The sequence below is a fragment of the Elgaria multicarinata genome, chromosome 1, assembly GCF_023053635.1.
Source record: "Elgaria multicarinata webbii isolate HBS135686 ecotype San Diego chromosome 1, rElgMul1.1.pri, whole genome shotgun sequence".
Lineage (NCBI taxonomy): Eukaryota > Metazoa > Chordata > Lepidosauria > Squamata > Anguidae > Elgaria > Elgaria multicarinata.
In genome coordinates this window covers 127,652,095-127,665,422 of record NC_086171.1, presented here as the reverse complement: position 1 = coordinate 127,665,422, position 13,328 = coordinate 127,652,095, and the positions used below count along the sequence as shown (strand labels likewise).

The window sequence follows — 13,328 nt, the reverse complement described above, 5'->3', positions numbered from 1 at the left end:
CTAGGAATTGCGGCTTGGCAAGGCGCAGAGCATTGTTACCCCCCACCCCCACACACACTCTGCAGATTTCCAATGACTGCTTTTCCTGCATTATGCAATATGGATATGAGGGTGAAAAGTTGACTGGAAAGCGCAAGAAGAGTTAGAAAGCTCCTTGTGTGAAACAAAGTACAATAAAGCTTAAACAACTGAAATACCAGTATTTTTGCTGACAGTCCATAATTTCTCTAGATCCTTTCTTAATTTTAATTAATTTTTTTTTTGAAGCTGAGTGTTTTGTTCAAAAGCATAACTTTATGAACATTACACGGACCCAAGCTTTAATCTAACTTTGGCCTTTGCACAAAATACGCTTTATTACTCTTTCCCCAGAGGTTGGATGAAGGTAACTCTCAGTCACATATGCATGGGCCCCTGCCAAGGAACACGGAAGGAGTTATGAAATAGAAAATGCTTTCCAACCTCCACAGGTTATTAAGAGAATCTACAGAATTTAATATACCAGACTAAACTGGCTTGGTAAGCAGTTATGTCTGCCAATCATAAAACCGAGTGTTTTTGTTTTGTAAAGGTATCCAATCAACTGTTTAAACCTAACACCCTCCAAATCTGCATTATATAAAATGCACCAAGATGGTTTTTGAGTCAGCGAAATCAAGGGACCGAGAGGCCCTGTGGAGCAAAGGGCTACTTAGAAAACTAATTTAACAACTTGTCAAAACGTGGCTTGTAAACTGTGCTTCCCCTTAACTTGAAATATTTCTCATAAGCCTTCTGAGAATGAACAGGGGGCTTTGTTTTTCATCATCTTAATTTCCACCCTTGTTGTTCTGAAAGCGTTATTATTGTTATGGAGAATAGACTTTTCTGCATTTCAAATAATGCTGTAATTGTGAAAGGGGAACATTCTCAAATATGGAAGGGTTTAGTTAAAAGGAAGCTGGAAAAGGATAATTTAAAAATAAAATATATAAAGGCATAAACAAGAAAGGGCAAGGAAATTCAGAAAGATGGCAAACATGCTTAAACAATTTGATGGCAAGTGTTTTGCTCAAATTAAGAACACTTTTTTATCTAAGAGGGGAAAAGATTACAAATTCTGGTAAATGAATCAAAAATCTACAATAATGCAAGTAACGAAGGGATTTGAAGACAACGCAAATTGGTGGGAGGTATTTCTAAGGCTACAATAGTTTGGCATATAGACTCTGTTCAGACAACATGCTAAGCCACGATGATTAAGCACTTTGAGCCATTTCTAACCATGGTGGCTACATAACCATGCTTTAAACATGCTCTCTAATCATTTGCTGCAAAAGGGTTAGCGGCCTAACCGTGGCTTAGCATGTTGTCTGCAGAGGCCCAGTGAATAGGAGTGAGCAACTTGTGGCCCTTCAGATGTTTTTGTCTGCAACTCCCATTACCCCTGGTCTACAAAGCCAATGGTGAGCAATCATGGAAATTCTAGGCAAAATATCATGGTGGTGATGGGGGCACAAGTTGCTCAGCCTTGATATAGAAGAATAAGCCTTGCTGACAAAATACTAGCATTGCTTCTGCAAAAAGAAGTCTTGCATCTTCTCTATGCCTCCACCTTGTGGTTAGCACTCTTAGGTTGTACAGCAGTTCTTCATGTGCTTGTCTTGCCACCAAGCAATACCATTTAGCTATGATACCACCCAGAACACAACTGGGAAATGAGCACAAGAGAAAGAATTAACATTGCTTGCAGAGCAGTTAATTTAAGCAGGTAAGCCAGCAGGAGAGGCTACACACTGTCATATCCAACTTTCTCTAACATGAGCTCTCTCTCTCTCTCACACACACACACACACACACACGCGCGCGAAGCATATTAGTAAGGCACTTAGAGGACATTCTAGAAAACACCTATTTTCCAAATGGATGAGGGCTAAACTCCATAGATGACATGATAAATGCATTTATGCTTCATTTTTTAAACACACACACACACACACACACACACAACTTTGGCCTTATCAGGATTAGGATCATAGCGAGAGGGATGGGGTTAAGCCTTTCTTCTGTGCTGCACTCCTCATAAAAACCCTACTTCCTTCCAAGCCGCTTTGTGCTTGCAGGAAACTGCAAATAGCAGCTGGACGTGTGTGGATTTTTATGAGCACTATAGCGTACAAGGGAGGACACCCACAGCAGTTGCTTTTTATGGCAAAACCCAAAACATCTAATGGATCATCTAGTTTGGCCCAAGAGCCTCTAGTCCAGGGCTGTTGAACGTTTTCCAGCCTGCAGGCTGAATTCAGTTTCAGAGAAGCTCTTATTGCCAGGAATTAAGCTTTAGGAGAGAGGCATTGCAGCCTTTTAGGAACGGGGGAAAACTGCAAAAAAGCCAGGAACCCAACAACAATTAGTGGTTGGGGAAAAGGGAGTGGGGCCAAGGAAAAGGAGGGCATGGCCATCTGGGGGAACCTCAGAGGATCATATTTGGCCCTGTTTGTGTTGCAGAGAACTCCAAATGCACACAGAACAGGTCACTTAAGACTACAGTCAAAGTTGCACATAATTAAGACCACATGGACCAGTGGTGCTCCCCCTGCCCTGCCCAAGCTGGCTGCTGCTGCTGCTGCCTGAGTCCTCTCAGTGTTCCTGCCCTGCAGCCCTCCACTCCACACTTTACTATGGCTCCTGTTGCTGCTCAGGTTCATCCCTGGTCCCAAGGCAAGAGCAATACCAGACAAGCTTTGTACTGTGGGTGGGCTGGCTTGTGGCCAGGCTGCGTTTGGCTTGGTCATCAAGGCAGATGTAAATTTCACACCTGGATCCTTTGCCACGCATCCTTCAGGCCCATTTTCCACTCCCCGCATGTGCATGCACATCATATTCATATGCAAAATGAACCTATTTTTTTTTTTAAAAAAAACAGATTATATGTTTGGGGAGCAGTAGGCTCCCCAAAACTGGTCTGACCAGTAGTATTGGTTGATAACCCAGTTCCTTACCCGTGATTCTCCTGGCCATCTGTTCCCTATTTGCTATTGACCGTTCCAGTTTAGGGGGCGGGGAGCAAATTTCTATAAAAACTGTACCTTGGAATTAAAAATAAGTTATGCAGATTAAATTGGATATGGTTAAAATGGAAAGCATGTGCAAGTTAATTTAGCCGGAATAAGTTTGAGCTCCTCCTCCTTGAAGGCTATATTATTTACCATTTCTCTTCCTGGCTGCTAGGGCTGTAAAAGTATTTTAAAGGACCTAGCAGCTCACTTCTATGCATGTTTACTCAGAAGTAAGTCTCAGTGAGCTCAATGAGCTTGCAGCCCTGAAACTGATGATTGCCTAGGCTACACTCACTCACTTTTGGAAACCTAGCTTTCACCAATCTTGGCAGTGATGAATAGCCAGGAAATATTATTGCGTTTAGTTAACCAGCTGTTAGTGGCAAGTTGGCATGTATGTGTTTTAGAGACTGCCTGCTCATTATTATTGCCCTTTCAAAAGCCAGGAGCCAGATCTGCTTGTAAGATTTGGAGTGAAGAATGCTGGTTTCGGAGTGACTTATTTGCCAAATTCTTACATTGTTGCTGTGGAACTAGGACTTCCTAAGCTGGTGGTATATTGGATAACAAGGACCTGATGTGTTTGGCATGCAACATTTCTATGAAGGAAAACCTGCTAGTTGTGTGTTTAGTTAAAAAATGGCAGTGGGAACTAGAGAAGTCAGTGAAACAAGAACCTTAAACTGTTTTGGGCACTGCTTTCTTCAGCAAAGAAACAAAAAGAATTCTAAAACTTTGAAGGGTATTTAATGCAAAGATATTAGAAAAACAGCATTTTAGTAAGTCTGACATCAGTATTACCATCTTGGCTTGTACCACAGTAATAATAATAAAAATTCTGAAGAAAAGCAGGAATAAATTTTTCCATTTATGAACACTATTCCTTTTGGGTTTCAGAGAGAGAGAGAGAGAGCTAAACTTCATGGTGCTTCCTCCTTTTTATATGATTTCAAAAGGAATGTTCTGAAAGTGGGTAGGCCTTTTGGCCCTGTTAAACTGGCCTACAGAGCTGTTTTTAGTGACCTGATCTTTCTCTGAAGGGGTGGGTAGTGTGGTCCATAGCAGTGCTGTTGACAAGTAATTGTACCACATGGCCACTTCTGACAGGCAGTACTGTTGTGCTTAACATTTATCTCACCATTATTATTATTAGTAGTAGTAATAGTAGTTTTCATAGACTCAGAAGAGACTAAGGCTGCAATCCTAGGCTTGCTCACTTGAAAGCAAGTCCCACTCGACTCAGTGGAAACAGTTTTTAAGCAAAGAGGATTAGGATTGGGGTTGTGTATGGAAGGTGCAGCACAGCTATCAAGTCAAAGGGGGGTGATCCAGACCAAGTAATGCATTTTCAGTCCCTCTGATTTCAATGGAAGAGACAAAACATGGGTTTAACGCAGGGGCATTAAACGTCTTTCAGACCAATTGCCAAATTTAATTTCAAGAGCAGCTCTTGGGGGCTGCATCGCAGTGATGGGCAGGTTTGAAAAGAAAAAGATGGGGTCAAGATACCAGCGTATTGTACCTTAAAGCTCTTACTGCCAGTATTTAAGCCTTAGGAAAGGTGTATCAACCTTTTAGAATGGGGGAGAAACCCCATGAAAGCTGAGAAACCACCAAATGATTGGCAGGTGGGGAAAGGGGGTGAGGCCAGGGAAAAGGGAGTTTACTATCTTGGGAACCTTGGAAGGGCTGGATTGGATCGCCAGGGAGCGTGGTTTTGACATGTGGGCCTGAAGGCCTGAGGTTCAACACCTCTAGTTTAACATCGAATATAATGGCCTTCCCTCCCCACCGCCTTTTGGTCTTTATTTTTATGACAGTTGAATTTCTTATTATTTGTAGCTGCTCTTTAATTTATTTATTTGATGTTTTAAGTCCCTGTGCTGCTACTTTGTGAGCTAGCTCTCATTTTTAATGGATTGTCGTTAAGTTTTAATTAATAAACCCAGTTTGTTTTTGTTTGTACTGGTTTGTGCCCCTTGTTCTCTCACAGCCGCTTGAGAGTCTGTTTGTGCCTCTTGGGAGACCGCAGATATTATGCGCTAAGCACCCATAATTAATGGCCACACTCTTAATGTGGTTTTACTATCCTGTGAACCCCATGACCTCGGTCCTTGCCATGCTCTGCATTTGCAATATTTTCTTTTAAGTTGTTCAAGGCCTCACTCTAGTGAGTATGGCATGGTAATGTTCCATCCAGATACTGTTGGGCATTCAGGGTTTGCTTACAAAATGAATTGGCACCGAGTCATCACTGATGGCTCTTTGACTTTATTTTCATTGAGAAAATAAAACTGACCAACATTGAGTCAGTCCATCAGTGGTGCTTCTCAGTCTGGGAAATGATAAGGGTTAAGCATGTATTCCTCTTGTTCTTTCAGAAAGCAAACAGTTTTCACTAGCAGATAAAATAATTTGCGTTTAAGAATATAAACTGTACTTGTATCTGCCAACAATAAATGACAGCTCTTTCTTTCGTTTTGTTTCAGGAATGTTTACCCTTGCGGAAGTTGCATCCCTTAATGACATTCAGCCAACTTACCGTATTCTGAAACCATGGTGGGACGTATTTATGGATTATCTAGCAGTTGTTATGCTAATGGTCGCCATTTTTGCTGGAACCATGCAGCTGACCAAAGATCAGGTGGTCTGTTTGCCTGTGCTGCAGTCCGCCGTCAATGCAAAAGGGCAGCCCAGCTCCTCGGGAAGTGCCAAAGTTATAAACGTACCAGAATCCGAAAGAGCAGCTGTTCAAGACAAAGAACCGCAGGCAGCGCAGACAGTTTCCTTTGACAGAGCGTCTGTCGTTACACCTGACATACCTCTGAGCAGGACTACCTTTCCGCCATTGCACTCCACCATCCCAAGTCAGGAACCGAAGAAGGAACAGAAAGATTTTCTGGGTCGACAAACTAACTTGGATTTTCAGCAATATGTTTTCATTAACCAGATGTGTTATCACTTGGCTCTTCCTTGGTATTCAAAGTACTTTCCCTACTTAGCTCTTATACATACTATTATCTTAATGGTCAGCAGCAATTTCTGGTTTAAATACCCCAAAACTTGCTCAAAGATCGAGCACTTTGTCTCTATCTTAGGGAAGTGCTTTGAATCTCCTTGGACTACAAAAGCGCTGTCTGAAACAGCATGTGAGGATTCCGAGGAGAATAAGCAGAGACTGACCGGAGCCCAGTCTCTGCCAAAGCATGTGTCAACCAGTAGTGATGAAGGGAGTCCAAATGCTAGTACCCCTATGATAAACAAGACTGGCTTTAAGTTTTCAGCAGAAAAGCCTGTCATTGAGGTCCCTAGCATGACTATTTTGGATAAAAAAGACGGAGAGCAAGCCAAAGCGCTCTTTGAAAAAGTACGGAAATTTCGGGCCCATGTGGAGGACAGTGATTTGATTTATAAACTTTATGTTGTCCAGACTGTCATCAAGACTGTGAAGTTCATATTTATTCTCTGCTACACAGCAAACTTTGTCAACGAAATCAGTTTTGAGCACAGCTGCAAGCCCAAAGTGGAGCATCTGACTGGCTATCAGGAGTTCGAATGCACCCACAACATGGCTTACATGCTGAAAAAGTTGCTCATTAGTTACATTTCTCTCATTTGCGTCTACGGTTTTGTCTGTCTGTACACGCTCTTCTGGTTGTTTCGGTTACCCCTGAAGGAATACTCCTTTGAAAAAGTTAGAGAGGAGAGCAGCTTCAGTGATATTCCAGATGTTAAAAATGATTTTGCCTTTCTCTTGCACATGGTCGACCAGTACGACCAGCTGTACTCCAAGCGGTTTGGCGTCTTTTTGTCAGAGGTGAGTGAGAATAAACTGAGGGAGATCAGCTTGAACCATGAATGGACTTTTGAAAAGTTGCGGCAGCATGTTTCCCGCAATGCCCAGGATAAGCAAGAGCTGCATCTGTTCATGCTGTCGGGGGTCCCGGACGCGGTCTTCGATCTGACAGACTTGGACGTCTTGAAACTTGAACTGATCCCCGAAGCGAAAATTCCTGCGAAAATCTCCCAGATGACGAACCTTCAGGAGCTCCATCTCTACCACTGCCCCGCCAAGGTGGAACAAACAGCCTTCAGCTTCCTCCGTGACCACCTGAGGTGCCTGCATGTGAAGTTCACTGATGTGGCAGAAATCCCAGCTTGGGTGTACTTGCTTAAGAATCTTCGGGAGTTGTACCTGATAGGCAACTTGAACTCTGAAAACAATAAAATGATAGGACTTGAATCCCTTAGAGAATTACGGCACCTTAAAATTCTCTATGTGAAAAGCAATTTGACCAAAATTCCCTCTAACATCACGGATGTGGCCCCGCATCTCACCAAGCTTGTATTTCATAACGATGGCACCAAGCTCTTTGTACTGAATAGCCTTAAGAAAATGATGAATGTAGCAGAGCTAGAATTGCAGAACTGTGAACTGGAGCGAATTCCCCATGCCATTTTCAGTCTCACTAACTTGCAGGAACTGGATTTAAAGTCCAATAGCATACGCACAATTGAAGAAGTCATCAGCTTCCAACATTTAAAAAGACTGACTTGTCTGAAGTTGTGGCACAATAAAATAGTCAACATTCCTCCTTCCATTACCCATGTGAAAAACTTGGAGTCGCTTTACCTTTCCAACAACAAACTCGAATCCTTACCAGCTGCAGTGTTCAGTTTACAGAAACTCAGATGCTTAGACGTAAGCTACAACTCCATTGCAGTGATTCCTGTGGAAATAGGCTTGCTTCAGAACCTGCAGCATTTGCATATCACAGGAAATAAAGTGGATATTTTGCCAAAACAGCTGTTTAAGTGCACCAAGTTGAGGACTTTGAGTTTGGGGCAAAACTGTATCACCTCGATTCCAGAAAAAATTGGCCAGCTGTTGCAGCTAACCCACCTGGAGCTGAAGGGGAACTGTTTAGACCGTCTCCCAGCGACATTGGGGCAGTGTCGGCTTCTCAGGAAAAGTGGACTCATTGTGGAAGATCACCTCTTTGACACGTTGCCTTCAGAAGTCAAAGAAGCATTGAACCAAGATACAAACATTCCCTTTGCGAATGGGATTTAAACAGAGGTTGAACTCCAAGTGACTAACATAGATCATATTAAAGTATGTGTTGTTATAAAAACAAAAACCCTGTGTTAAGAATTTGGAACTCTTTTTCTTTTTTGTAAGAAAGGACTATTAAGGGTGGTAGAAGCTCGTTCGGTGTTTGTAGTATTTTAAAAACATCATTTCCAAAAATTTTGGAGGGGAAGAGGAAGAGGGTGGGAGGGGATCCTTAAAACAATCTTGATTCTTTTTTTCCTCCTTTTAAGATGTTTGTAACTTGGATGCTGCCGCTTTTGAATGTTTACAAATTGCTCGCCTGCTTAATGTACATGATTAAACTGGTGACCTTTTTCTTACTATAAATAACTTTTAATGGCTCCACTCCTTTTAGAGACAATAGATTTTTTTAAAATTAAAAAAACACTCAGTTTTGGAAAGTGAAGCACCATTGGCACTAACCCAGCGAGGGAAATCTATTCTATATGTGCATCCATTAGTGAGTTGGCCAATATAATCTTCATCTGCCCTGCACTACGTGAATGTAGCTTCTGTCTGTCTTGCAATATATATCCCCTTCTGTGGTTTAAAGCTGCACTCGTTATACCCACTTGCCTAGCTGTAAACCCCATTGAACTCAGTGGGCTTAATTCTGAGTAGACACGCTCAGGATTGTGCTGTAAGCCATGAACAGCATACATATTGCTTGTGATTCTGTTTTCTGGATTAGGGCCAATGACTCGTCTTAGCTAGGTATATAGCAAAGGGATGATTTTATTTATCCTTTACCATCAAATAATTCAAACTTCTCTATGCTAGTTCCCTCCCTGTCTCTAGAATAGATCACCTGCTGCTACTGTGGATGGCACATTAGAATGTAATATGAAAAGTGGGGTTTACTTCCACTTTTGATTGTTTGGGGTTTTTTTAAAGAGGATTTTCCTCCTAAATAAATAGTTTAGTTTAGAAATAAATAGTTTTAGAAGTGGCTTGCCAAAAAATTAAAGTACGGTGGCAGGGGAGACCCAGAAGTGATAAAATTCTCTACTATGATATAAAAAAATCAGTATACCACTCAGTAAATCAATGGGGCCACGTTATGCTTATGTATCATCAGCAGAGCTTAGTCAGTATCCTCTACACTTCCAGCCTCCATGTTGAGAAAGAAACAAATCATCCAGCAATACTGAAAACACAGCCATGCCAAGAGCCACATTCCCAGTGTCTTTGGCAACAATGTTCACTCCCTCTGCACAGCAACCAGCCGGCCCACAATGTGTCCCTCTCCCTCCTGCATCAGCCAGGTACAGAAGAAGCCAATAAGCACAGTGACTGGGATATGATTTCGCGATGTTATTCTGCCCCATCCCATGCACAAACGATTAATCCACAGACACTGAGGTTTTCTACAGCACCCTCAAGCATAAGAGCCTCTGGTGCAGGCAGTAAGAACACAGAAATTGAGAGACTCCAAGGAGCCTTGCACACACAAGTTTAATTCCCCTTATATTCCACCCATCCCAACTTCAAATAACAATTTTGACCAATCAACTCACAGAAGGAAGGACAGACAGTACCATAGAAGACATAGACAGCTTGCTTGGGAGAAAGAACATATAACAAAAGATCCAGGCTTCCTTGGGGCAAGAGTACATGTCCAGTTGCGGGAGCAATTCCTATCTAGGTATTGCCAGGGAGGAATTATGACAACCAACCAGGAATGCCACAACAGCACAGGATTACGTGCTGGTAGTTCACTGCGTAGCGACATGCGATAGGAAATTCTGTCCAGCCTATGGGTTCCTGGTCAACAGCTGTTTGGCCACTGTGAACAGAATGCTCCACTAGATGGACCCTTGGTCTGATCCAGCATGACTTTTGTGTTCTTATGTAAATTAGTGCTGTATGGTCAACCTCAACCAAGAGCACCACTTGGCCAGCAATATCCATGTGTGGACAGCAATGTCCATGACATGGGCAAGAGAGCAGGTTGGACTAGAACTGCAACTGCAACTTCTCTGATCATTCAGGACCAACCAGATGTGCCATTAAGCATGAGATTGGTCTTTGCATGTTTTGTTGTAGACAAACTAATAACTGTAGATGGGTCACTCCTGATGAGGACCATGACAAGGGGGGCTTTTACCACCCCCAGTACCGATACAGCTTCCCCTGATGGGTGCTACTTAGCAAACAAAACCTAATCATGCAAGGGCTAATCATGCACTTGATGTCACATCTAGTTTGGCCCTTAGCCACAGGGGAAAGACAATATAGGACAAATAAAATCCTGCCAGCAGCCCACAGACCCAGCTATGTATGCCAAGTCCGAGTAAATTGCATGAAGAGTCCTTCTGCTGTGGAACATCACAGGTATCACATGCAGGAGATCCCAGGTTCAAGCCCTGGATGTGATCTCTCACTAGTGAAGACTCTGCAGCCAATGCACTTGTGAGAGTGTGGCATTGGAGTGAATCGGAGGGAGTGCTTCACAGGCCTTTTACTGTATCGCTTTGGCCTCATGCTGTGCCACTCTCAGAGCACACGAAAGAGGAATTTTGATGATGGAAACCGTGCTAGAAAAACCACTTTGCATAAAGAGGAAGCTCTTTAGGCAGCACCTCAAATCATGCTTTGAAGCTTGTGTGTGTTACAGTCCAGTTAAAATGAAAATCAAAAGGCGTCTTTTAAATAAAATTAAAATAATTTTTAAAAAGCATCAGCAAAGCTTACAGCATTCCTTCCAGAATCATAGAGCAGAAAGCAGTGACTCTATTCCCCACAACAACAATAAACAAGCATTGGACCAGCCAGACTTCACATTTTAGAGGTTGGGTAGAATCTGATATGGAAGCCTGCCACCATCAAGGCCTTTTGATGGACCAGCTAATTTAAACAGGGATGGATCCATTTCAGGGGCTAAAAACATGCTTTAAAATGGACGGCTGCAAAAACTAGCTATAAGCTGAATTTAGCCTTCTCTTTCTAGAACTTCCTAGTACATGATTTTGCTCCTCTTCCAAGCCAATACCTTGAGTCAGACATGTGGACTAGTTTTGGACAGCAAATAAACAACAAACAAAAAGCACTTTCCTCTTAGTTTGCTTCCTCGGCAATAGCCCATCTCGTTCCTGTTCGTTCCAAAAAAAGCAAATCATGGCAAATTGGTCTCCTGAAATTATGTACTTTCTAGTGCAGATCTACTTTTCTGAATTGGAGGAAGTGCTTTGAAGCAGAAAGGGAGAAGTGGTGGGGAGGGTACAAAGTACCAGAACCCCAAAGGAACTCTACTCTTGACAGCAAAGCAAGCAAAGGTCTGGAAGGCAGGCTGGTGGGGAGAGGTTTGGCAGGGGAAGGGTTAAACAGACCCCTTTCTCTGTTACAAAGCTCCCCTTTCCAGCACTCCTGTGAGTAGGGAAGAGGCTGTTAGCCCAATATTATACACAGCTGTTCTACATGTTCTTTAAAAATAAATTCAACTTTTCAATATAAATACTTTCATGGGGAAAGATAGTTAACTCACACGCATATTGCTCCAAACTGCTTGTCAAGGTTGGCTTTTGTTCTACCATCATCCCATGCAACTACCTGCTACAACTAGAAAGGAGGTATATTGCAATTCGTGTTACTGAGCTAGTAGCTCTAGGTCAGTGGTTCTCAAGCTTTTATTCCCCATGGACCACTTAGGTAATGCAACGCAAGCCACTTAATAAATGTCTTTGTCCTACCAATTTAAGCACATAACTCATACTTCAATATCTTATCTATCTTCAACCCTGCCACAGTTGGCAAAAACAGTGTTGTATTATGAAAATCATGGGCCCTAGGCCAATGTCTAGTTAGCCTCTTTGATAATCCGGCCCTGGTCAGAATGGCTTTGATTTGCATCGTCGGAAAAAATAAGTCAAGTGCAGGGCCAAGTACAGGTATCCTCAACTGTTCTGCAACCTTTCCATGTAGCTCATGGCCCGCAGATTGAGAACCACTGCAACAGATGATTCAAGTGGTTGAAGCACATACTAGAAGTGAAAATGCCGCCCTCAACAGGAGAGCCAGCGTGGTGCAGTGGTTAGAGTGTTGGAATGGGACATGGGAGATCCAGGTTCTAGTCCGCACTTGGCCATGAAACTCAATGGGCTACCTTGGGCTAATCCCTGACTCTCAGCCTAACCAACCTCACAGGGTTGTGAGGATAAAATGGAGAGGAGGGCAATGTAAGCAGCATATAAATGTAATAAAATAAAAACTTCAGTAGCTAATTTGCAATAAAGACTACCTAAGGCTGCACTGCAGTCTTATATGAAGTTACCTGTGAGTAAGCTCTATTGAATTCTATAGGAGCTACTTCTGAGCAGACATGTGCTGTAAGTCTTTCTTGGCTCCTTTTCTATATTAGAATAATATTTCAAAGCAATGTGTGCTAGGAAACTCTTTTCTTCCTATTCTAGGGTGTCAAAATTTTGATTCTCTTAACTTTACAGATAAACTTCCCCACCTGTTTTAAAATATGTATTTATTTGGAGAGCACTTTCAGACAGTATTCAGTTTGTTCTTTTCAAAGGGGGAGAATAACACCTGCAAGGCTCCACCCAGACACATACATCTTCTAGATCGGGATATTCCATTACTAGTGCTGCGTGTGTGTTGCTGCAGATATAAGCACTGAATGGGAATGGAGAAGGTGGACTGGAGAAGGAGGAGATTAATTTGAAAAATGTCCTGAATGAAAATAAAAAGGCAAAATGCAGGTGGTTGTCTTTGCTGGATTTTTTTGCTAGCTTCCAAATTTTGTTTTTATTTGGTCTGCCCAGGGAAACGGTAGGTTTGTTAGAAGACAGTTGGGGCAAAAAAAACTTCCATTGAGGTCATCAACGATGCAAAGTGTTGCATGCATCTTTCCGAACTGCTTTTTGTCTGTATTCCAGCTGCTCCTTGCTTCATTGCTGGAAGAGACACAGAAAGAGACAATTAAAGGAATGTGTCCAAATGTGGTGGAACCAGGGCAGGATCTACACTACTGCTTTAAAGCGCTTAAAAGCGCTTTATAACAGGTTTGACAACTGTTGGGGCCCAGGACACACTGCATATACAGTTTTCAAAACGTTTTCAAAGTGCTTTAAAGCGCTTTAAAAGCAGTAGTGTAGATTATGCTCCAGAGGTAGGAGTAAATAAAGGCTGTTTTTTGAAGGAAGAAAAAGGGTAGCACAAATGGGTGCCCGGCTGTGAAATGAACG

The 13,328-nt window shown here is 42.4% G+C and overlaps 1 protein-coding gene across 1 annotated transcript in view; it reads left to right on the top strand.

Annotated features, from left to right (window-relative positions):
- Window positions 1-8,179, top strand: part of LRRC8D (leucine rich repeat containing 8 VRAC subunit D) — a 57,129-nt gene extending 48,950 nt beyond the window's left edge. The window contains exon 2 of the mRNA XM_063136512.1: window positions 5,528-8,179. Coding sequence (XP_062992582.1) covers window positions 5,530-8,112 — 2,583 coding nt within the window. The 5' untranslated portion in view covers window positions 5,528-5,529 and the 3' untranslated portion in view covers window positions 8,113-8,179. The remainder of the gene's footprint in view (window positions 1-5,527) is intronic.
- Window positions 8,180-13,328: the final 5,149 nt, after the last annotated feature.